The 26,435-nt window shown below is 39.5% G+C and overlaps 1 protein-coding gene across 1 annotated transcript in view; it reads right to left on the bottom strand.

Annotated features, from left to right (window-relative positions):
- LOC139167803 (VPS10 domain-containing receptor SorCS1-like) overlaps positions 1 to 26,435 on the bottom strand; it is a 372,414-nt gene that overhangs the window by 130,192 nt on the left and 215,787 nt on the right. The window contains exons 5-6 of the mRNA XM_070752750.1: positions 6,465 to 6,529; positions 6 to 124 (exon numbers count right to left, since the gene is read on the bottom strand). Coding sequence (XP_070608851.1) covers positions 6 to 124; positions 6,465 to 6,529 — 184 coding nt within the window. The remainder of the gene's footprint in view (positions 1 to 5; positions 125 to 6,464; positions 6,530 to 26,435) is intronic.

Raw genomic sequence — 26,435 nt, 5'->3', positions numbered from 1 at the left:
CAGACCTGAACAAATACATAATCATCTTGGACAATGAGAGAATCGGAATCAATGTATCCAGGGAAAGGCTTGCTTCTTACAGCTTCAGAGCAGTTCTGCATCCTACAGATGATGTACTGTGCATCTGAAAGCACACAAAGAAACACACATAAATATAACATGATTTCAGCTGTGAACGTTCATAATCTTTTATGGGAAGTCCTCAACTTACAGTCAATGTTCCCTCTACGGTGTGCGCCCATTAGATTAGATTAGATTTATTGGATTTATATGCCGCCCCTCTCCGAAAACTCATGTGGGCGCGCACACAAAAATAACCCCCCGCGCAGCCTTTTCCAAGGCTGACCAGCCGAGCCGGGGATCGGAGTTGGAGGTGGGGAGCGACAAGGTTTTTCTTCCTTTGAAAAACTGCACGCTCCCCATTCCACTTTGGCCGCACCCGTTCGGGAAAAGATGGCGGTGCACATCAGGCACTTCTGTCCCTACCCTAAGTAATAGAGGCTCAGCCTGTGCTGGGGTGGAAGGGGGGAGGCAGCGGTGGCAGCTCTGCGGGGCTTTGACCTGACGTCAAGGCCTGCTCCCAGGGAAGTGGTGCGCTTTTCAAACGTGCCGTTTCCCTGGGCAGCCGGCTTCATCTCCTCCCCTGCCACCACGCTGGGGATGCCCCTTGGAGCCAGGAGCAACGGACCTGGTGCAGCCGAAGCATGGGGCGGAGTACGCGGCTGCTCCAGGCCTATCCATGAGCTTCGCCTCCTCCCCCGCCACTGCACTGGGGCTGCCCCTTGGAGCCGGGGATGACGGCCCAGCCTCGGCCTACTCGGCCTACTCGGCCCCGGTGTGGCCGAAGCATGGGGCAGAGTAGGCGGCAGCAGCGGTGGCTGCTCTGGGCCCATCCATGAGTTTCGCTTCCTCCCCCACCACTGCGCTGGGGGCTACCCACCGCCGCTGGGTCCCCTCCGCCGCCCAATCCCGGTATTGGAGCCTAAATATAAATATATTCTAAATATATTCTTTTCAGGCGAAAACTATCTCATTTTCCTCAAAATTAAGTCATCAGAAAGGGAAAATTCTACTTCAGCAATTTATGCTGTGTATTTTGTATCATTTCCTTTTTCCTTGAGCCATCTCTAGAGATTTGGCCAGGGTCAATAGACTAAGCTAAGATCTAAATGGGCCTATAACACAGCATGAAGACCTAAATCCATTCTGAATGGGATTTGTGCTTTTTCTAGTGAATATTGGCTCCTTGAGTCTATGTGAATCTTCATGCTGTCTCATAGGAGCAAGAAAGAATCGAAAAACACAGACCAAGAGTCAGAGAATAAAGTTGCAAAAAATATTAGAAATTGAACTTCATGACCTCGTCAGTGTCTTTCCTTTTTTAACAGAGATATAGCTCCTAGGACTTGGAATACTTCTAAGTTATATCTAATGTTAACAGAAATATGAATGACTTTCATCTTTTGAACAAGTAACACATAAATGGACTATTGAAGAATTTTTCTGAACGCTATGTGTTGACAGCAATCACTCCATTTTTGAATGAAAAAAGAGTTGTCTAAGAAAAAAGTTAAGGGAAATTAGATTTGAAATTAGATTTTTTTCAGGCAAACAATAAAACACTGGTTATATGAAGAACAAGACTCTCCACTGCCATGTTTTCTTTCAATCAAGATGAAAACTCTCTTAAGGACAAGCATCCTTCTTAACTACAAATTTTAGGTTGTTTTGGACATAGAGAAAGCTCATAGTTTCCTAGGAAGTCAGTCCTGCCAGAGATTTCCACTGAACATGGCATAATATAGCATGATGGATAAATATTCTTTTCCACAACTTATTTCTATATTATGACAATAATTGTTACTATTTTTAAATGGGTGTGTGTGTGTTGCATCACATTGATATGGAATATGCTGAATATAATCTATGCCTTCCACAATTATACTCTTCTGATGTGCCATGTATCTCTGTTCATAAATATCCTGGTAAGTTCTGATAAAGTTCTTATCCATAAAATACATCAAATGTTGGCCGCATCATTATATATAATATTGTTGTGTTGTGCTGTGTTGTGTTGTGTTGTGTTATGTTATGTTATGTTATGGTATGGCATTATAATATTTAATTAGAAATTAAGATGCAGGTAAAGAACTACCGTATAACAGCATCACTGTAATTTCACATTTTTTCTGTATTTGTGTGTGATTAGAAGCAAGCTGATAATTGCTTTCTTAAGACTTCAGAGTTCTAAAAGGATGTCACATGAGCAGAACCACAGGAAAAGTTCAGAACAATGATATAAATTTTGGAAATATGTTCCGAACTTCATTACAATAACTGTTTTTTTCTTTAAGTTGGGTTTAGTGGGAAGCCACAGAGCAACAATTATTATTTTGATAGTTACCATAACCTCTGTGGACACTTTATTTATCCAGTACCAAAGGAAGCATCTAATCACTTACAGTTAATTGATGCCAATTAATACATTTCATTACTGAGATCTGAAATTAATTTATTCCTTCTCTAGCACAGATGTTCTCTCTCCCGCTAATAATTGGGATGTTAAGTTCATGACTGCCAGCATGCACACCTCCAGCAGCAGCTGCTACTTTGATTGTTACAGCAACACTGAAAACATACAGCATCCTGGTTACAAAAGTAGATATGGATTGTTTCATTGATAAGGTTAATATAGATCAAGGGTGTCAAACTCATGTCATAACATGATGTATCATGACTTCTGCCCTTTCTAAGCCAGGTGTGGGCGTGGCCAGAAGATGACACATCCGCCTGCAGGCCACGAGTTTGCCAGCCCTGGTGTGCATGGAAAGGCTAAACTGAGAAAACATTTGGTTTACTGAAATGCCCAACCTTTTCAATTTCTTGAAAAGGAAATTAGCATTATATAGTTAGAACATGGAAAATTGTAGCAGAGCCTGCAAACATATTCATTTCAATAAGGCTTCCTATCAAACAAAAATACCAGACTACAATAAGGCAGGAAATATGAGTAGTCACCTTCTACTGAAAGATGCATGAAGAATACAGTCACCCATCACCTGTAACCTTGTTGTTTGATGTTAAAGAAGACCCTGCATTCTTTTACTATGGGCATACCACTGGTGGGCATGCCAATATTATTCGGATTTTATTATATTCATCAGGAAGATCCTAGAAGAACTGTGGTATCCTTTCTTTATCAAAATATGACATATTCTATATTATTCCAGAGTTTCTAGGATGCAAAGTGAATTTGTATATCAAAATTATAGAAATATGACAATCCATCTTGGTCTGGACACGTTAATATCCTTCAATGGTTATTTAATGCAACACAGTGCAATTTTGCTTCTAACTCTTAGAATAACTGAAATATGTTTATGAAGCTGATTGCCTGGTTCACTGTCTTACTGACTGGTACCCTATTTTGAAAGGCATGGTCACATATTTTACCTGCAACCTCTTTCTCTCAACTTTGTCCACTATGGAGCAGGGAGCGCTCGCTCTCTGCTCCACAGTGGTATCTCTTCACCTGTGTGCGCTCCCTAAGGAGTTGCATATAACTGAAATGTCCCTGCTGGCTCTCGGGCCATCGCAGCATCCAAGCGCTCTCAGTGACTCGAGTATAAGATGAGGTCAGATTTTTTTAGCACATTTTTTGTGCTGAAAAACTTGGCTTAGACTTGAATATATACGGTATGTAGGAAGCATGTTGAAATTTTAACTGCCCTTACATTAACTGGGAGACAAACTCTGCACCAAGTGGAAGATCCAAAAGGCTCCTAACAAACCTAGCAGACAACTTTGTTTCCCAAAAATGCAGAGAAAAAACAAGAGGATCAGCCATAATGGACTTATTCTCACTAACAGAGATGAAATTATAGAAGGTATCAGAACCACTGAACTGTATCTTTCAAAGATCCTGGAGCACCGGGGAACTTCCAGAGGACTGAAAAAGAGCTGATGAAATTCCCATCTTCAAAAAAGGAAAAAAAATAGATCCAAGAAATTACAGACCTATCAGACTGACCTAAACTCTAGGGAAGATTCTGGAAAAAAATAACGAATTAGCAAACACCTAGAAACAAACAAATAATAACCAAAAGCCAACATGGGTTTGTCAAAAACAGATCATGTCAAACTAATTTTATTGCATTCTTTGACAAAGTGGCAAAATTAGCGCACCAAAGGAATATTGTCGATATAATTTATTGAGACTTCAGTAAGGCATTTGATAAAGTAGAGTATAATCTTACTACTAGATAATGTAGTAAAATGTGGATTAGATAGCATCACCATCAGATGCATTTGTAACTGGCTGACCAACCACACTCAATGTGAAATGTTCAATGGAACTGCATCTACATAGAGAGAAGAATGCAGTGGAACCCCAAGGCTCTGTTTTAGGTCCAGTACTCTTCAACATCTTTGGCAATGAAGTGGATGAAGGGATAGATTGTACAGTATATGTGGTACATTTCTCAATAGTATTAACTATGAGAGGTATCTTGGAGTCCTAGTGGACAACCATCTAAATGTGAGACAGCAGTGTGCAGCAGCTGCCAAAAGAGCCAACACAGTTCTTGGCTGTATTAACAAAAGGATAGAATCAAGATTATGTGAAGTATCAATACCATTTATAATGCCTTGGTAAGGGCACACTTGGAATACTGCATTCAGTTTCGATCACCATGATGTAAAAGGGATGTGGAGACTCTAGAAAGAGTACAGAGAAGAGCAACAAAGATGATTAGAGAGCTGGAGGCTAACAAATATGAAGAATGGTTGCAGGAGCTGTATATGTCTAGTTAAATGAAAAGAAGGACTAGGGGAGATATGATAGCATATTTCAGGGGCTGCCACAAACGAGAGGGAGCGAAGCTATTCTCCAAAGCACCTGAGGGTAAAACAAGAAGCAATGGGTGGAAATTAGTCAAGGAGAGAAGCAACTTAGAACTAAGGAGAAATTTCCTGATAGCTAGAACAATTAATCAGTGGAACAGCTTGTCTCCAGAAGTTGTGAATGCTCCAACACTGGAACTTTTTAAGAAGATGTTGAATAACCATTTGTCTGAAGTGGTGAAGGGTTTTCTGCCGAAACAGAGAGTTGGACCTCCAAGGTCCCTTCCAACTCTGATATTCTATTCTATTCTATTCTATTCTATTCTATTCCATTCCATTCCACTCCTCTATATTATAATAACTATGAAGCTCTGCTTTAGAAATTCAATGAAACAGTACTCAGGGATGGGCAGCAGGCAAGACGGGATGGAATGAAGTTCCACCAGTGGAAATGAAGATGGTGTGCCACTCCAGCTGATCAGTGGCTGTCACTTCCTGGATTACTGGTCTTGGCTTGGCTCTCCTTTTTTCCCCTGCTGCTGCTGCTGTTACATCTGTACTCCTTACTTTTTCCTCTTTCCTGGCCTCTCTCCTGCTCGGCTCCCCTCGAGCTTCACGCGGCCACCTCCCGCCTGAGGTGCAAGCAGAAGGCGTGGGTGGAAGCGGTGTTGGCAGCATTTATGCTTCTGGCAGCACTCGTTCACCTAGCTACCCAACCTGAGGCTGGGGGGCAACCCAGGAAGGAGACTGCGGGAAACGCGAAGCAAATTGTCATCCCAGCGAGTGATACTAGTAAGGTTGTAAGTCGAGGACTTAACAGTTCACTTGAACGATGATGATCGTTCAAGCCACTCCCATCTGATCACATGGCCAGCAAGCCACTCCTACCCAGTTACATGACCATTAAGCCATATCCACAGTGTGGCAGTAAATATTTTGGCTGCCCGTTACTGACAATACTGTTTGTGAGAGATATGCTTTTAACAAAAGCTATCCACAAACTATTAAAAACAAAACATCAGAATAATTAATATCTGAACAATATATATAGAAAATGAGCAGGAAGTCTTATTTCCCTATATAGTATAAATACAATAATTAAGCTATTAGGGCAATCATAGACTTTAGATAAAATGGTCAAAGTGGAAGATTTTTGAATGAAAGCAAACAATTTATCTTTTTAAAAATGTTTCCTAAATCATAGTAAATCGAAGATGAGAATAAATACAATATTACCCCCATTCATTACATGTAATCAAAGTTAAGAACAAGTTTGTCACAGATAAAGCAAGAGTCAAAACCTTGACGATTTTACCTTTTAACAAATAAAATGAAGCTCACTAGAAAATATATTGTTATGAATTATGTATATTTCATTTTATGCCTTTATGTAGTTTTTCACAAATTGCAAATCTTTCCCACCAATGTAAATATTACTTTGCATCTCAGAATGTTATATTGAATTTTTATTTATTAGAAAATGTTTATTGCATGACCAGACTGAGAATAATCAGAAAAGCATCCATTGGATTTCCCTAATGCAATCCTATGTTCAGATGAACGCTGGTAGACTACATAATTATATTCTGATAAAAAGACAAAAAGATAGTTACAGCACTTACGGCCATCCAGTGTTTTTGCCTCCATGTGGACTATGTCTGGATCTTTGCTGGTAACCATTTTAGACCTGAGAGAAGAAAAACACACACTGTAATGTTACTAGGAATAAACAAAACATTTAGTTAAAAGGAGTTATAAACAAAACATTTAGTTAAAAGGAGTTATCTGGAACATGTAAAAGGAAGTATTTCAGTAATCATTTAATAAGTAATTCAATCAATCAATCCACTAGACTTACCTTTGAGGGTGATGGGTGGTTCAGAAATTTGAAATATAAATAAATAATAATTTTTAGGACCTCAAAAAATAACAAACCTGCCCAAATTCACCCTGATGACTAATGGCTAAGTAACTTAATGTCTCTAGAATAATATCATAATAATACCAAATAATACCGTAATAATACCAACTATACCATGTAACTACTCCTAGGATAATTTATAACTCTAATTACGGTCCCCAATAGTTTCTCAAAACAGCTTCTCATTAATCCATATCTAGTACCAGTGATGGATTGCTCCCGGTTTGGCCTGGTTCTGAAAACTGGTAGCGCTGGTGGCAGGTGGTTCCACTCACCCACCTGGGACACTTCTGTGCATATGGAGAAGTGTCACATGCATGTGTGAGTGTGCATGCAAACTGGTAGCAATGGAATTTGGAACCCACTACTGTTTAGTACCTACACAAATCTAGATTGGCTGGCTCCTAGATTACAGTCAAAAGAAACAACCTCACCATATTCCCCCCACAAAAACCCCTTTCCTTGTTGGCATCTAATTGACTATCTATCTACCTACCTACCTACCTACCTACCTACCTACCTACCTACCTACCTATCTATCTATCTATCTATCTATCTATCTATCTATCTATCTATCTATCTATTTATTAAGCCATTATTGATGATTTGGGGGGAAAATGAGTGGATAGAGCAACTAAATCATTGTGACAAGAAAACTATAGTGGCTCATCTAGGCCAGGGGTTGGCAACCTGTGGCTTCAGAGCTGTATATGGCTCTTTGAGCCCTCTGCATGGCTCCCTGTCATCCTGTCATGGCAGTGGACAAGCCTTATTTTGGGAGCAAAGCATCCCTGCAGTTGCATTTGCGCAGCAACAGCATTCCCCCTGATACATTTGCTGTTGCCACCAGCAAAGATTGCTGGGAGAGAATGATGGGGCAGATTTTGGGGGGGAGGAGTGCATTCCTCAAGCTTGGCCTTCTTCCTCCCTTGTCGATGAGGCTAAGAGAAAGAAAGGACGGCGTGGGGAAGCATATGCCACATGCTGCATCAAATTGGTCTGCAGAGCTGCCATCCCAGAAGGAAGCCTCTTGTAAAAATGATGCACAAGAAAGCCTGCAAATGGTTTGCTGCAGAGGAGCAAACTAAGGACATGGATTTCTGAACCATATTGTCAGCGACCCAAATAGCACCTGGGAAATAAATCAGTACCTCTATTCTTCCAGTCCAAACAATTCTTGTTTTGCCTGCAGACTCCAGCATTTTTTTGAAAGTTGGTCTTAGCAGATATGTTTCTTCCCAGAAGATTGAGATAGCATCCAGGAATGGGTTAACTCTTGCCTTCATCTGATTGGACCGAGTCTTTAAGAGCTGAAAACCTCCTCTGTTGCTAGGGCTTCCTCAACCCACTATAGAAAAAGAATGTTAGTCTTAACTGATACGTTTCTTCTCGTAGGGTTAAGATAGCATCCAGCCCCTCCCTGTGACATGTTTGGTCAGAACCTTTGTATGGAATGACATTGGAGCATGGCATGTTGAGTCTTACTTCATTCTTTGTGGAAGTCCTAGCAACAGAGGAGGATTTTCAGCTCTGAAAGACTCGGTCCAATCAGTGAAGGCAAAAGTTAACCCATTCCTGGATGCTATCTTAACCCATTATGGAGAATTTCCATCGCTTATTTACCCAAAGCACTTTCACATTCATATCAGATGACATACCAAAAGGTTTTTAGTATTCTTTGTTGCTTTCTCATAAATGTTACACTGAATATTTCAAAATTTTCTTAAACTTGTTTCATTTGAGATATACAATTCTGTGAAACAAAGAAGTTGTTCAGCGGTACAATTATGGAAGGCTGACAAAGTCGTGCTGTGAAAATGATTCCAAAGTGTTAGAAAAGATGGAAAGGCAGGAGTATTTATTAGGGAACCTCAATTTTAAGAAACCGCTGATGTATTTTTGATTGGTTAAGACGTTGGGAGGCGACGTATATTTAGAGATAAGAACTGAAATCATTTATACTTCAGTAGAAAGAAAAAAGCACAAGTCAAATATAGGAATCAAAAGGCAAGTGTTATTATTTCACAACAATTTTCTGAACATGGCCTGTGAATTCTTCCACGGTAATGCTGAAATTTGGCCAGTGGCATTATGAACATTCATCCTAAAGCAATTTTAATTTGTTAAATATATAGAATATTAATACTTAATTTAATAGTCACAGATTAACATTTTTCCACCTTGTAATTTAATCAAGTTTGTTTTTAATCCTACCATATCCATTCACATGAATGCATGTTGTACTAGACTGAATATGCAACTGGGGAAAAATTGTTTGCTTGTTGGATTGCTGCCTGATAATGATTGTGTCCCATATCAAACAGAAAACAGAATGGAAGCACAATAGAATACAAAATAATCAAAATGGCATCTGGCCAATCAATACAAATTGAAACAAACAAACAAAAAGCCAAACCAGTGCAACATTTTGTTCGGTGCATATTGCACATTGTCAAATGACTATAAACTTTTTTGACATCAGTGTTTTTCGGTATTTTTGAAATAATTCTAGATGACTGCATTTTTCTTAAAATGATCTTAAATTGAGAGTATTTTACTACTATTTTAAAAATGTAATTATGTGGCTAGTTTATTTAGTCTTGGATTACCTTGGATTAATAAACACACACTGCCACTGAATATCACTGTCAATGAATCATGATTCTACTATCTCATTATTGTTTACAATGGAATATGATGGAAACTTCACTTTTACTCAAACTAGGATATGAATAAAAAAATAACAATTTAAAACAAGGATACTAAATTTTCAATGGACTTGCCATTTTAAAATTATTATATATTAGTAGGTGGATAACTGTTCTTCATTACGAAACTATGTGATCGGACTTGATAAATTGATGGTTGAAGCTTGCAAATATTCTAACTCTGTTCCAATTGCCAATTGCCTTATATTTTCCTTCCTTCCTTCCTTCCTTCCTCTCCCCCTCCATCTCTTTCCACCTCCTTCCTTCCCTCTCCTTCTCTTTCCCTACCTTCCCTCTCCCTCCCTCCTTCCCTCTCTTTCTCTCCCCTTCCTTCTTTCCCTCCCTCCCTCTGTTGGAACAGAGTTCTTTTCAGGTGAGGATGGGGTATGAAATGTCTAACCTTTCAGCCCGCATGCTAGATGAGTCAGGTGCTGGCCACACCCACATCCAGCTGGCAGTTGGAACATAGGTCTTTTCAGGTGGGGAGGGGAAGTAGAACATCTAACTCTTTAGCATCAGAGCATGTTAACAATAATATAAGAAATACTAATCATCTGATGGTTATTTCAAAAAATGCTTTCTTACTAAGCACCTAGAAGCCAAGAGGAACATATGTGCCAAGTTTCAAGTTCGTAGACCTTATGGTTATACACACACACACACACACACACATATAAAGGGTAAGGGTATGGCTAGCTGATGAGAGCAAAATAGCTCGAAATATTTTCTTTTTAAAATACTTTGAAATGTCACTCACTTTTCTTTTTGGTAGCATTTTGTCTCTCTTTGAAACAGTTGATGGTATTATTTAATAAATCCTCTGCAGTCCAGCATTTTCTTGATGGATGCAGATTTTTAGAAAATGTAACACAATTAATAAACCATGAGAAAAAAGCATGTTTGTATTTAAATCCAACAAGATATCTGGCTACTAGATTATAAATTCACAAAAGTCTTTTTAGATAAATAAAGTAATTTTTTTATCCATCATTAATTTTAAGGAAATAAGACAATCAGAGATACTGTTACACGCAAAAGTTATTTCTGCTCAAATGGTATGATTCAGTTGAATGAACTGAAGCTAACACAATCTCTATATGCTACAAAGTTAAAAGTATCATATTTCTGTACATTTGGATACGTGCTTACTATTTATGTGCAATTGTTTACAGATTCAAAATGAGAAAACAGTGAAAATAGTAGATGCAGAAAACTTTCCAGTCAATGCTTTGTAACACCTCTTTTGGCAGAAATAACTAGTGTAGATAGCACAAATGCATTAAGATTTTCAGGAAAATATTATATCTATACAATGTAGAGACTGTGTTCATTTCTTTATATCAGAGACTCATTGAAACATGTAATTTGACTGGTGTCTAAACTTTTGTATGCATCTGTGCATAAGTAATTATGTTCCTCCTTAATACAGCATAGCATTGCCTGAAGTTCTATTTAAAGAGGCTGAATAATTAGGAATTATTTTTAGAAAAAGCCTGTCTGCACTTCGTTACTTTTCTCTAGCCTAGCTTGACTGTCCCTATTCAGCACATCCAATTTTCCAAAGAACTCCATAGTCTGTGGAATGAGATGTACCATTCTACATTAGAATGGTAGATCAACTATAGATATAACTATTCACCATATGCCAATTTTTCTCAATACTAACACACACACAAACACACACACATACGCACACACACAATGTAAGTTTAAAAAAAATAGTAAGAAAATACAGTTTAATGAAGTTCTGTTCCAATGACCCAGCCATTAAGTGAAAATGCAGCTAATTGAACATGTCACAGAGAAAATTGGTGTGAACATCATTGGTTACTGCTGCCTCAGTCAGATAAAACTATGTCAGTGTTGTTCGCCCTCTGGCATGCATTGTCAGTCATAAAAAAATGGTCATAAGTAATTGCCATATCTGCAAATGGCTGCTAACTGAGGCAATCACCAAATGAAGAGTCAATGTATAGAATGAAACACCTATTTTATTTATGTAACCACTCCCATTTTATTTAAACATTCATCTCACAAAATATGACTTCGGATGATGTAAATATACTGTACTGCTCAAAAAAATAAATGGAACACTCAAATAACACATCCTAGATCTGAATGAATGTAATATTCTCATTCAATACTTTGTTCTGTACAAAGTTGAATGTGCACAACAGCATGTGAAATTGATTGTCAATCAGTGTTGCTTCCTGTGGACAGTTTGATTTCACAGAAGTTTGAATTACTTGGAGTTATATTGTGTTGTTTAAGTGTTCCCTTAATTTTTTTGAGCAGTGTATTTTCATAATTCAAATCATAAAATGTATCACATACATGCTGGATTTTTTTTTAAAAATGCAGGAGGATAACACAACCGTTTAGCAATTGATAACCACGTTACAGGCTTACCACGCTGATCCCCATGTCTGATGGAAAAGCTAAAACTTTTGAGTATTCCAGAAGAAAGACAAGGATGAGGCCAATCTCAGGGGCAATGTTGTTTCAGAGGGCAGGAACCTAAGCAGAAAAGGCAAATACTGTCTAGGTCTTGTCAGATGGAAATTATTGGTACAGTAATACCGCATCTTACGAACTTAATTGGTTCCGGGACGAGGTTCGTAAGGTGAAAAGTTTGTAAGATCAAACAATGTTTCCCATAGGAATCAATGGAAAAGCGAATAATGCATGCAAGCCCAAAACTCACCCCTTTTGCCCATTACTACCGGCATTTGGATCCTTGTTTGGGGGCAGGTGGCGGCTGGGGGGGGGGAGACGTGACATTCCCGACGCTGCTGCTGCTTCTCAAAGGGAAACCGAGTTCACGGAGAGGGGCGGCATACAAATCTAAATAATAAATAAATAAATAAATAAATAAACCGCCGCCGCCACTATCCTCTTGTCCTGGCCAGAGGGATGGAATCTGCTGGGATGTAGTAGCCCCACCCTTTGGGAGGGCAGGGCTGGAGCAGAGGGGTGGCTGCGAAGGGGCTGGCTCGGCGAAAGCGCTCCTGGCAAAGGGGCTGCGAAGGGGTTTTCTTTGAGCGCTTCGGGAACGCCTGCCTCGCCCCTCTTGCAGCCCCTTTGCTGGGAGCGCTTTCGTCCAGGGCTGTCAGCGAAGGGGCTGCAGGAGAGGCAGAGCAGGCATTCCCGAAGTGCTCGGAGAAAGCGCGCTCACAGTCCCTTCTCTGGGAGCGTTTTCACCGAGCACTTCCGGAATGCCCACCCTGCTCCTCGCAGCGCCTTCACTGGGAGCACTTTCATCCATGACTGTCAGTGAAGGGGCTGCAGGAGAGGTGGGGCAGGCATTCCCAAAGCGCTTGGAGAAAGCGCTCTCATAGCTGTTTCGCTGGGAGCGCTTTTGTCAAGCGCTTTGGGAATGCCTGCCCTGTCCCTCTCGCAGCCTCTTTGCCCCTCCTGGCTGTAGAGGGGGAACGGAAACTTTTTCCAACTTCGGAGCCCAGCGTGGCTCCACCCGCAGCGGTGGCTGCAGCCGTGGTGGCGGCTGCGGCTTCTCCTCCTCTGAGCAGGCGGCGGCTCCTAAGCGGGCTCCAGATTCAGCCATGGCTCTCCACCCCCCTCCGCACAGAATCCCGGCAGGGGCTGTAATCAAATGGGAAATCCCAGCGGTAACAGTCACAAGGCGGGGTAATCCCTTCGGCAGTCAGAGAGTGCACATACAATAAAAGAGCACATGTGTAGTATGAGAGCCCACGCACCAGGGCTCGGGTTCATAAAATGAAAATGGTTCTTAAGACAAGGCAAACAAATCGTAAACCCTGGGTTCATATCACAAAAACTTCGTATGAAGGGGCGTTCGTAAGACGAGGTATCACTGTATTTGGGATTCACAGAATTCTCTTCCTGCTGCAACTGATGGGATGAGTGTATGGTATGTAATCAGGAAAAGACAGTCCTGTAAAAGCCTTGATCCTATGACATGTAGGTCTTTAAAAGCATAAAAACAAAAAACAAAAACCATCTCCTTGAATTGCCCAAGAAATAATGTGGCAGTCAGTGCATTTTGCATAAAAGAGGTATCACATGCACAGCCCAGGGTCATGATGGTGAACTTATGGCACATGGAGCCATACCGTAGGGCATGCAAGACATTGCCCTATGTCAGATACAGCATGCATACGTGCACTAGCTAGCTGCTTTTCGGCCTTGTGAAAAACAGCACTATGGGCAATGGCTTTCTGGTTTGCCCGTTGTGCTGTTTTTTGCACTCCGGTGCTTCAGGAAGCTTCCTTGAATTGCACACATAAATAAAGTGGCAGGCACTGCATTTTGCATAAAAGAGGTATAACATGCACAGGTTAGGTTCGTGAGTGCGCTGTCAATCTGGAATGCTATAAAAAAGCACAACAGGCAAAACAGAAGTCCATTTTCCAAACTTCCGGTTTGCCCATTGCAAGTATGAAAAACAGCACAATGGGGAAATGGGAAGTCTGTTTTCTGAACTTCCAGTTTTTTGTACTCCTAGACCTCAGGAAAGCTTACCTGAAGCCTCCAGAGGGTGAAGTGGCTAGTACATGTGTGGGACATAGGACAACATTTTTTCACCATCTGAGGCTTCACATGTGTGGGGATGTGCACATGCGTGGGGATGGAGGGGACTGTATGCATGCGCAGTGCAGGGAGTTGCACATGCACGGAGGGAAGGGAATGGCTGTGGGAATGTGTGCACATGTATACACACTTTCAGCATCAGCGTGCACAAACACACACCCTTTTGGCATGTGAACCAATAAAGGTTCACCATCACTAGTCTAGGGATACAGATAACTGTCAATGCAGCTGCACTCTGTATCAATTGAAGCTTGTGGATGTTCTTCGAGGATAGCTTCATGTAATGTGCAGTAGAGAAGTTCAATCTGGAAGTGACAAAGATGTGAATGACTGTGAGTAGAGACTCATGTTCCATGAAAACGTGCAACAGTTGCACAATATGAAGTTGTGCGAAGGCCCTCCAAGCCATAATTTTCACGTGCTCCTTGACAGGGGACAGGTTTGAAAACATACCACATCTCTCCCCCAAAGTAGAAAGTACAATTTTAAAAGTTGAATTGTTGCTGTAGCACACTTGAATCCCCCAAAGCCCTATAACCTCTTTCAAGGAATGAGTCTATTCCAGCTTATTGTTTAGCAGTTACATTCCTTAATCCTTGTGCCATCAAAAGCCACCAGAGGGAGCCAAAATCTTTTCATAGTCTTCACTTTGGATCTCATCAAAAATAAAAAATCAGGTGAGATGATTAACATTTTCTTCTTTTACATGTTCATCTGCCTATGTGACTGGACAATTGAGTGGACATTCACCATCTTTCACATATCACAGAAATCTACATCTAACCAAAGTCTGTCAACCCAGGGAAGCGGAGTAACAGGAGTCATTACTATGAGTGAGCTATGAGTGAGCTTCCTCAAACAACTTATTCAACAGATCAACATGACAGCAAGTATCTATGTCACATATCACAGCTCTGTGGTGGCACAAGTGAGCAATAGTGACATTTTCTACTGCTGCCTCTGATATTTATTTATTTATTTATTTATTTATTTATTTATTTATTTATTTATTTATTTATTTGTCCAATACACAAGTACATAGGAAGAAAATAGACATGTAATAAAGGGTGAAAGTGGGCTTAGAGGAGAGGATATATGAAAGGACGAGAATATATAAGATAGGTGAAAGAAAGGAAAGTCAATTGGACAGGGGACGAAAGGCACACCAGTGCACTTATGTACGCCCCTTACTGGCCTCTTAGGAATCTGGAGAGGTCAATCGTGGAGAGTCTAAGGGAGAAGTGTCGGGGGTTAGGGGTTGACACAATTGAGTCCGGTAATGAGTTCCACGCTTCGATAACTCGATTGTTGAAATCATATTTTTTTACAGTCAAGTTTGGTACGGTTCGTATTGAGTTTGAATTTGTTGCGTGCTCTTGTGTTGTTGCGGTTGAAGCTGAAGTAGTCATTGACTGGTAGGACATTGCAGCATATGATCTTGTGGGCAAACCATCTTTGTTTCTCATGTATACTGTAGATACGGAAAAATCAGTCTCTTCCCAGTTCTAAGGACTAATTCATAAATATATTTTAACTCATTTTATGGATGTTCTTGATACACTGAAACTAAGCAAATAACCTGGATCATACAACACACCAAGCTATAGAAAGGTAAAGAAGATTAACGTGTCTCTTCAGATTTTATTCTGTTAATCATTGTCAACTATAGGGGTCCCTGATCATCTCTGCTTCAAGGCAATCCTGTCCAAAGACATCCGTGATCATGTGGCCAGCACAATGTATCACTGTATCTACTTCTTTTTGCATGCTCTCAAACTGCTAGGTTGGAAGGAGCTGGGGTGAGGATGAGAGCTGACCCCGCTGCCTGGCACTTGGATTTCAAACCTGAGCCTCTGACCTTTTAGCCAACAAGCCCCGCATCCTAACCACTGAGCCACAATAGCTACAGAAAGCCTAACTAAAATTAAGAAATTCTTGAGAAATTATTAACTATTACAATGTTAAAATTGTGTTTTCTCCCTTAAGTAGCAACAAACTGTGGCAGCTTTACAAACAGTACAATCTGATATTTCACCGCATCATTCTGTGCAAATTTAGCTGGGAGATTGGTAATTGGCATGATTTTCAAGTGAACATCTCATTGAACAGATTTCATCTGGAACTCATGGTGTTGTTTACTGGGGAAGAAAGTAGTCCCTATATTGTAGAAACTGACATAGCAAATAAAATGTGTTCTTAGATTTCTAATGAGTCTCTGCACCTGGAGCAATATAAATAAGTAAACATTTATAAATACCGTATTTTTCGCTCTATAAGACGCACCTGCTGATAAGACGCACCTAGATTTTAGAGGAGGAAAATAGAAAAAAAATATTTTGAGCCAAAAAGGGGAGAGGAAGAGAGGAAGGAGTGAAAGAAGGGAGTGATGGAGGAAAGAAGGGAGGAAGGAAAAGGAAAGCAAGAAATGGAGGGAGGAAAGGAAGGAAGGAAGGAAAGAAAGAAAGAAAGGGGGAAGGAACAGGAACAGAGGAAGGAAGCAAGGAAACTTATGAAAGGGGAGAGTAAGAGAGAAAGGACTGAAGGGAGGGAGGGAGGGAAGAAGGTAGGAAGGAGAAAGAAAAGAAGAAATAGAGGAAGGGAAGGGAAAAGAGAGAAAGAAAAAGAGCAAGAAAGAAAGCAAGAAAGAGAGAAAGAAAGAAAATGAAAGAGAAATAAAAATAGAGAGGGGGAATGAAAGAAATGGAAGGAGGGAAGGAAGGAGAGAAAGCAAGAGAAAGAAAGAAAGCAAGAGAAAGAAAAAAGAATGAAAGAGCAAGAGAGCAAGAGAGAAAAAGAAAGAAAGAAAGAAAGAAAGAAAGAAAGGCAACTTCAAAGAAAGGCTCACTGAGCATCTCTCACTCTCTTTCTATCCCTCTTTCTTTCTTTCTCTTCCTTTCTCTCTCTCCTCTTCCTTTATCTCCTCTCTCTCCCTCCCTCTCTCTTTCTCTCCCCCCTCTCCCCCTTTCCCTCTCTCTCCCTCTCTTGCTATCTCTCCCCCCTCTCCCTCTCTTTCTCTCCCCCCTCTCCCTCTCTTTCTCTCCCCCCTCTCCCACTCTCTTTCTCTTTCTCCCTCTCCCTCTCTTTCTCTCTCTCCCCCTCTCTCCCCCCGTTTCTCTCACTCTCTCTTTCTCACTATCTTGCTGTCTGTTGCTCTCACTCACTCTCGTTCTCTCTCCGTTCTTCTCAGCGGTGAGGCACGCACGCCCTGCCCGCCTCACCTTTGCCGAGAGCTCTCAGCAAGGGGGTTGTAGGAGAGGCGGGGCCGGCGGCAAAGGCGATATTCAATGTCGGGGGCGCACGGGCGGTTGCACGTGCTCCCTATCTCCCTGCTAGCCCACTCGGAATATTCAAAATAAGAAAAGTCTTTGCCGGCGAAGGTTTTTCTTATTTTGAATATTCCGAGTGGGCTAGCAGGGAGATAGGGAGCGTGCGCAACCGCCCATGCGCCCCCGACATTGAATATCACCTTCACCGGCCTCCGCTGAGAAAAGCCTTTGCCGGCATTTCCTCTCGGCGTCAAGGAGCGGCGGGCGGAGAGAGGGAAGGGGGGGCAGCGGCGTCCCTCCTGGCCTTGGCGGGCCGCCCGACCCTCCCCACCTCCTGCAAACGCGGCGGGCGGCGAGGGGAGAGCGAGGAGCCAGTTCCGGTGGGCGCGGGGCTTGGCTGGCTGGCTGGCGGGGGGGGGCGCCGCTGGTGGTGTGGAGGGAGACCCTCCTCCGGGAGGGAGGGGGCCAGGCAGCAGCCAGCCAGCCGGCGGGATGGCGCTTCCGAGTTCGCAGCCTCCCCCCCCTCCCTGCCTGCATCTTCGCTCCATAAGACGGGGCTGATTTTTCTTCCCAGTTTGGGAGGAAAAAAACTGCGTCTTATGGAGTGAAAAATACGGTAAATAGTTATTCGGAACTGCAAAAAATCTGGAGACTTGTAGAGTCATCGCTGTTAAAAATCTCTGTAGTTCTTTTTTTTCCCATCTCATATTTTGCTAGAGTTTTGCAATTCGGTACGCTATCCCTATAAGCAAGCAAACAAATCAATAGAATGTAAAAGTATTTCCCCATTTCTCTTTATCTATGGTATAATCATGACCTGACAATTTCTGTTAAGTACTGTGTCTCCAAGAACTTGCCTTCATCTCATGCCTGTCTCTATTCTGGATAGCCTTGGGAAATTCCTAGCTGTTACAATGTTAAAATAGTGCTTTGTCCTTTAAGTAACCAACAAGCTATTGCAGTTTTACTAAGAGTACAATCTGATATGTTCACCACTTGCATCTATGAACCAAAGCTAAAAGGCAAGAAGATAGGATTGCACAGTGAAGCAGAACAGAGAAAGCTAGTATTCAAAATCAGCCTATACAAAAGTTGACAATGGCCTAAAAGCCAGTTTGAAACCTACACCTACAAACTGTTGTTCAAGCCATTAGCTGATTTCTAAGCTAGAAATTGGCTCAGGGACCTGGTAGGTAAAGAATCTGCCATTTTGCCCTGCCAGTTCCCAAGCAGGGTTAGAAAAGTGATTGAAAAAGGTAGAGATTGAGATAATAGTTAACTCTACTGTCTAAATTGCCAATTGTAGCAGTGGTTATCCTACCCTCAAGAAGGCATGGTGAAAGCAGATGGGAAATAAGGATACAAAGGTAATTTTTGTCGATCTGTAAGGAACAGTGTCAGGCCTGGAAACATCTTGGGCATTGGATCTTCAGGCCTGCCACATTTAGTGCTTTGGGAAACTGGGAGGGGAGGATTGTAGGGAGCTGGGGAGATATATAGTCATAATAACATTACTTTCTCCAAGAGTCAAGGCCACCCTGACCTGTACCTGGAGGGGTGTGACAGGGAGGCATCTTCAGTTGGGATGGTGTTTTGATTGGATCATGTGATGGACATGTGGGCACTAGGGCAGGGACTTTGACTTTCTTTTGGGTGGGGAGAACCTGAAAGCTTTCAGATTTGGGTTTTCTCAGTTGTGCCTTGGAGTCTTCTGTTGGGGGTATTACTTGGAACCCTTACAAAGAGCCTCAAATGTTCAAAAAGCTCAAAGTTTTCACCTGATTTTGAGATCTCAGAGGATTATAATTATTTTTATTTTAGTTTATATTTATTTATTTTATTTATTTATTTGATTTTTATGTTGCCCTTCTCCTTAGACTCAGGCCAGCTTACAACATGTTAGCAATAGCACTTTTTAACAGAGCCAGCATATTGCCCCCACATTATGGGTCCTCATTTTACCCACCTCGGAAGGATGGAAGGCTGAGTCAACCTTGAGCCGGTGATGAGATTTGAACCACTGACCTACAGATCTAAGTCAGCTTTAGTGGCCTGTAGTACTGCACTCTATTCACTGCGCCACCTCCTCTCTCATCCTATTGGATAAAATGCAAAGTGTCCAAGAATGGAACAGGTTGTCAAAATTATAAGTTTACAATTGCAAAACATTTGTGTATGTTCCTTTGATCAGTTAATATGAGGTGTGGGAGAGAACATCCCTGAACTCCTGTACTTAGAATCATAGAAAAGGAACTTTGTAAATCCTGTCTTCCCTTGGATTCCACAAGGGTGAGAAATGATGTATAGATGAAAGCTCAGTCTTAAGCCTCAAAATACAATTAAGCTTTAAGGAAATTGTAGAATGCCATGGACCAAGAAAATTGGTGAGCCCAGTTATTGAGGATCAGACTCTTATGGAGATGAAGTTTGGGACTTAAAACTCAAGCTAACTAAATACACAGCATCTGAGAAATTTTTGCTATGGATAAAAGGATATCAGGTGCTGCTGTTAAAGCTGAATTGTCAATGTATACATTTTGTATTTTGTTCTTTCCATCCCACATTCTACTCTATCAATAATAATAATAATACAAAGTCCAAGTTCTGTATATTTGATAAAGTGATTGGTATTTGATTAGAGGATGAATATTTGTGAAAATGAAACTTGTGAAACTTATAGAAATCTAAAATTCAGTTGCCCCTCTCCCCAAAATGTATAGGATAGATACATTATCATTAATTTTAATACTGTGAAATATGTTGCATCTGGCGTGCAAAATGTTATATTTGTAAAACTGGTAATGGCAGCACTTTGTTCATTTGAGCAAGATCACATTTTCTAAAATGTCTGAGAATCTGTTCATTTAAATGTCATGATCTATCTCTAAAACTCTTTATACGTGATTTATAGTTCCAACACAGCTGTAATTTATGTTTCAACCTTTTTTCACAATGTGTGTTATTATCGTAAGTACACACCAAAACAATTCTAGATTTCAGTCTACTGACAGCTATTGTATACTTTCCCTATTGTTTGTTTGAATTTTAAAGCAAATTATAGGAGAAATGATATTAAAAAAAATATATCTGAAAGCAGAGATATTCTCCTAGATATAGAAAATCAACCTTTTTGTCTTTCCTTTGTACAAAAATTCATATATTCTAAAATATACAAGACACCTAGCAACATTTTGATAACTTTAAACTTTTTCTTTCCCTTCAAGAATTTCAACTTCCAGATGAATTTATGCTGAAGCCCAGTAATAATAGTTATTAATTATCTTAAATGGAACTATAATGGAACTAGAAATCACAAAATTGAAGAAATGAGGCATAGTACTACAGAATAAAACATTTCCATGCAGAATAAAACAAATAAAGCAATATTCAGTATGCAATTCAACACATAAAACATGCTATCTCAAAATCTATTACTTGCATTTCTACTTAACTCAATTGATACTAACATCTCACAGCTACTTATTTGTTTACATAGGGAAATACTGTAGTATCTTTCAAATGCACCATCTCAAGGTCCACACATTTAATAAGTAAATCCATTTTTCCTGCAATGTATGTATTTTCCCCAGGGGCAAAGATACTTCTTTTATTTGCTCAACGTATAGTAAAACCACAAAGAGAATTATTTGTCCTTGGTTGTATTTGGAAGAATTACTAGAATGTTCCATCTGAGATGTGGAATGTGTATTAACTTCAGTTGATTTATCATCTGAAGTTTATAAAGTAAACAATTAAAATATCAAGATAAAAACTTTAATCAATGTTTATTGGTGGCTGGTTTCATGTGTCAGGCTAAGATATAAAAATCACAACAGTTGTTTATGGACAGCATCAATAATTTCCTGACTTTGTTAGATGATCTATGTCAGGACATAGGTGGAGGTACTTTATCCCTCTTTGTCCCCTTGGACATCACAGTGACCTTTGAATAAGGGAGGAGAGATTGGCTAGTGACTCCTTATACATTGGTGCTAGAGAGATTGGTCTTCTTTCCATTGATATTTAACATCTGCAGGCAAATACAGATTGCAATCAGTTTATGCAAAGTATACATAACATGTTGATAAAGTTAATGGTATGTTGCTATCTTGGGCTGCAAGGGATGTACAGTGGTACCTCTCCTTAAGAACGCCTCTACTTAAGAACTTTTCTAGATAAGAACTGGTTGTTCAATATTTTTTTGCCTCTACTCAAGAACCATTTTTTACTTAAGAACCTGAGGCCAGAAAAAATTCCCAGGAAATTTGAGAGCGGCATGAAAGCCCGGCCAGTTTTCTGCCATTCCCCTTTAATCCCGGCCATCTCAGGCTTTTCTGGGCTGCCAGAGGAGCCTTTCGGTGGCGCTTAAGGAGACTTTGGCAGCCCAGAGCGAATGGAGCATTTCCCTTTCTCTGGGCGCTTGGAGAGGGAATAAACCACTTCCCCCTCCTCACCGCCTCAGAGTCCCTCTTTTTTTTTTTTTAAGCCTTAAAGTTTTGGAGGGTTTTTATTCTCCTCACCTCACCTTCTTCCTTTGGCAGAAACTGTCCTCCTTTTCTTCTTCTTCCTCCTCCAACTCAAATTCCGAGCTTTTATTTCTTTCCTAATGGGTTTGCATGCATTATTTGCTTTTACATTGATTCCTATGGGAAAAATTGCTTCTTCTTAAGAATGTTTCTACTTGAGAACCTGGTCACGGAAAGAATTAAGTTCTTAAGTAGAGGTACCACTGTACTGTTGATGTTCTTCTTGGTACCTTGGATGTATAGGTTTGCATAGAAGAGAGCAAGATGAAACTAAATATAAATTTATTATTTATTATTATTTATTTATTTATTGGACTTATATGCCACCCTTCCCTGAGGACTCAGGGTGGCTGAAATGAAAATATTGTTTCATCAGAGTTATTAGTTGTCGATTGGCAAGCACCATCCATGAAAGGTCAGGTTCACAATTAGGAGATCCTACAGGATTTAGAGGTCTTAACAGCAAGTAGAAGCCTTGGCCAATGATGGCTTGGCTTATTAAAATTTAGGCAAAATACTTATGGTTTTATGGTTCTGAAAGGATCAGGGAGCTGAAGCTAGGAAGCTTTTCTTTTCTTTGGCAGCTGCTTTATTTAGATGCTTCCTTAATGTTTTATTTATTTAATTTTATCCCACCTTTATTATTGCAAAACACTCATTTATAAGTGATTACAAACTGGCAATAATCTATATGAATAATTAAATAGAATGAATCTAGTAGCACCTTTTCCAAGTAACCAATATTAATAAAAGCCATATGCTTTTAAACAGAAAGATATAAATGTATGCCTTTTAATATTTATTTGTCAGAAAAGGTTTTTTACAGACTCCTGATTCCAATAGAAGAGAAAGCATATAGGTGAGGATTGAATTGTGGATTCCTCAGTGCTCTGGTGAGCTTGACTATTTGCTTGCAGACCTTTCATTATTTGGCTGGGTAACATTATCAGTGCATTATTAACACTGATGGCATAATTCATAATGTTAGTACTTGGGATAATACATACGTTGATGACCATTTGAATAGCTACTTCTGTTCAGTTTTCTCAGAAGACAGCTTACAATATAATACTATGGATGGATATAGTATTGCTTCCAGTTGTAGGGATTCAGCTCCAGTGATCTCAGAGGCTGATGTCTTAGAAGAACTTGAATGATTAAAGATAAATAAGGAAATGGGTTCAGATGGCACCCACCCCAGAGTTCTTAAAGAACTCAGATCTGTGATTGCTACCCCCCTGATTTATTTGTTTAACCAATCCCTTTTAACAGGAGATGTTCCTGATGATTGCAGAATGGCCAATGTTGTACCTATTCACAAGAAGGGCAATAGAGAAGAAGCTGCTAACTACAGGCCAGTTAGCTTGACATCAGTTATAGTTAAAATGATTGAGACTCTACTTCAAAAAGAGGATAAATCAGCACCTAAAAACCAATAACTTATTGGACCCAAACCAGCATGGCTTTATTGAGGGCAAAACATGTCAGACTAATATAATTGATTTCTTTGACTATGTCATAAAGGTGTTGGATGAAGGTAGTGATGTGGATATTGACTTCAGCAAAGCCTTTGATACGGTTCCACATAAAGAGCTGATAGATAAGTTAGGTAAAACTGGACTTAATCCCTGGATAGTTCAGTGGATTTGCAGATGGCTGAAGTGTAGATATCAGAGGGTTGTTGTTAATGGCAAGTATTCTCTAATATGGCAAATGATTTAGCTTTACTAGATAAGTGGTGAAAACAATGTAAATTGCAGTTTAATGTCTCCAAATGTAAAATAATGCACTTGGGGAAAATGAATCCTCAATCTGAGTATTGTATTGGCAGTTCTGTGTTAGCAAAAACTTTAGAAGAAAAGGATTTAGGGGTAGTGTTTTCTGACAGTCTCAAAATGGGTGAACAATGCAGTCAGGCAGTAGAGAAAGCAAGTAGAATGCTTGGCTGCATAGCTAGAGTTAGAACAAGCAGGAAGAGGGAGATTGTGATCCTGCCGTATAGAGTACTGGTGAGGCCACATTTGGAATACTGTGTTCAGTTCTGGAGACCTCACCTACAAAAAGATATTGATAAAATTGAACGGGCTCAAAGACTGGCTACAAAAATGGTGGTATGTCTTAAGCATAAAACTTATCAGGAAATACTTAATGAACTCAATCTATATAGTCTGGAGGACAGAAGGGAAAGGGGGGACATGATCAAAACATTTAAATATGTTAAAAGGTTAAATAAAGTTCAGGAGCAAAGTGTTTTTAATAGGAAAGTGAAGAAAAAGGGGGCACAATCTGAGTAGTTGGGGGAAAGATCAGAAGCAATGTGAGAAAATATTATTTTACTGAAAGAGTAGTACAACAACAACAACAACAATAGAAATTTTATAAAACTGCAGAAAATGTACAGTTCAGCAGATTATTGATCAGATCTTTAACCACAGATTTCACCATATATAGTGACATTCCCCCCAAAATATCTCTTTCTATCTTCTAGTATGCTAAAAGCATTGATTGTAACTGGAAATTAAAAGAGCTTATTTCAAGAGTTGATATATCCGAAACTATAACTATGCCAACATTCCTTGTTATTATTTAATCACATGGAACTATTCTGAGCAAACCCTGCTCAAAACTGTATTGTACTCAGTTTTTACAACCAGTGATTTAATTCAAACTTAAAACTTGGTCTATATGATTCCATTGTAAAGCAATAATGTTCAGTATACTGTAAGTAATTGCAAATGTGGCAAGCTTCTTTACGTTTTTCTCTCCAGCTTGATTGCAAAACAGCATATCAATCAATATATCTTTATCTATATCATATATATCAACCTATATCAAATGATTGTCTTGATTATTGTAACAGTAATGGAGAGAAAACACTAATCTCTATCTCAATTTAAACAAAATCCTTCATTGCTAAACAAATTTGATGCTACTTCTAACCCTGACTTGTGTCCTTCTATTGTGTTTCTCAAAAGCAATATTATTTGCTATGCCCAAAAGGTTCAATAAAGCCATTGACACATAGTCTTTCCTCTGCTATATTTATTTATGAGAGTGAAAAAAGTACCTAACTTTGTAAATCAGCAATGGAGAAGAAGTGTAAGAGAGTTAAACTTTTCATTTTCTAATCAAACAAGAGAAACAAATGTTCACACCCAATATTTCACCATTATCAACACATATTTTTTCAGAGATGTAATTATTCACTCAATATTTAAGGGAGTGACAAATCAGTTCATCACTGTTGCCAAGAAAACAGCATGAATGTGTCTTAGCAGCTGAGTTTGACATGGTAAAGATTTAACTCTCCCTGCTTAATATTGGTGTGCCAATGAACCAACTTGTACTCTGACTATTGTGTCATGCAGTTTTGGTAATTTATGTCCCTGTGTGGAATTTCAGGCTGGGCAAATAATAACAAGGCATTCAAACTGAACACAGTTTTGTAATCCTTAGTCTTAGCATCTTATATTAGGCATTTTATTTTACAACTGTTAAAAAAAGTTTCATTTTGCAATGCACAGGAAATGCTTCAGTTATTTCTATACATTCAGCAGTTCTGGAGGTCAATGTTTAAACAGTATTTGAAATTACTTTCCACATTTGTTCATGCTAATTAACTCTTCAGCAGTTTTGGCATACTTGCTAAATTTTGCCATAGGCATCCATTTTGATTAAAAATAATAAGAGTAACCTAATGCTTTTTAATATAAAATTTGAAGTCTCTCTAAAAACCTCATAATAAACCTGCTCCATCCCACTTCTTTTTACATATCCATCGCCTTTCCATGCAACAATATCCTCCCTGGAATTTAATTGGCCCCAAATTTACTTGGATTTAGCAGAGCTATTAAAACACAGCTGTTTCATCAGACTTGGGAGTAAATATTATGTGTATTCCTTTCCCTACCAAATTTGGGGTGCTTGTTTTTGTATTACCCTGGTGCAAAGATGAATGCATTACTATACTAATGTTTGTCTTTTATTATTTTAATCCCATTTACATGTTTTAGGTAAGTAAACTGCTCAGAGTCAAGATTTCCTTTCATGAGAAGATAGCTCATAAAATAAAAATAAATATCAGCAATTCATAGAAATCTGCACTATGGGATGGAATTATTATTCCAATATTACCAATGGAATAGGCATGAGCCTCACTGCAATTATGTAAATCAATGGTTGATTTCATATTTAGAACCCCTTACTTCTACTTTTAATATTCTCGTATCAAACTAGTTTCCTGCTTCATCTAACCACCTTAATTGTGATCCTATCCATAGCTTAGCTTGTTAATTGGTTTGATAGTTTTATTAACATAAATATATTTAAAATATAACCCCAGTTTAAAAGGAATGATATAAGAAAATGATGTGGAAACAAATATTTTTCCTAAGGAATCTATGGCAACTGTGAATTGAATCACCAGACATGTGGCAAGAGAATTATATGTTCTTCTGTTTGGTCTCATATCCTCTGTACTAGTAAGCATGGCTTTAAAATGAAATATTGTGTGACTTTTTGAGTGTCTACTTTTTGAGCTTTTTATTTGTTTTCTTTTTGAAGGGAGGAATGTTTTAACCAAAGTAATCATTCAAACTTTCAT

This window comes from Erythrolamprus reginae, chromosome 5, assembly GCF_031021105.1.
Source record: "Erythrolamprus reginae isolate rEryReg1 chromosome 5, rEryReg1.hap1, whole genome shotgun sequence".
In the NCBI taxonomy this organism is placed as follows: domain Eukaryota; kingdom Metazoa; phylum Chordata; class Lepidosauria; order Squamata; family Dipsadidae; genus Erythrolamprus; species Erythrolamprus reginae.
This window is presented reverse-complemented; position numbering and strand designations above follow the sequence as displayed.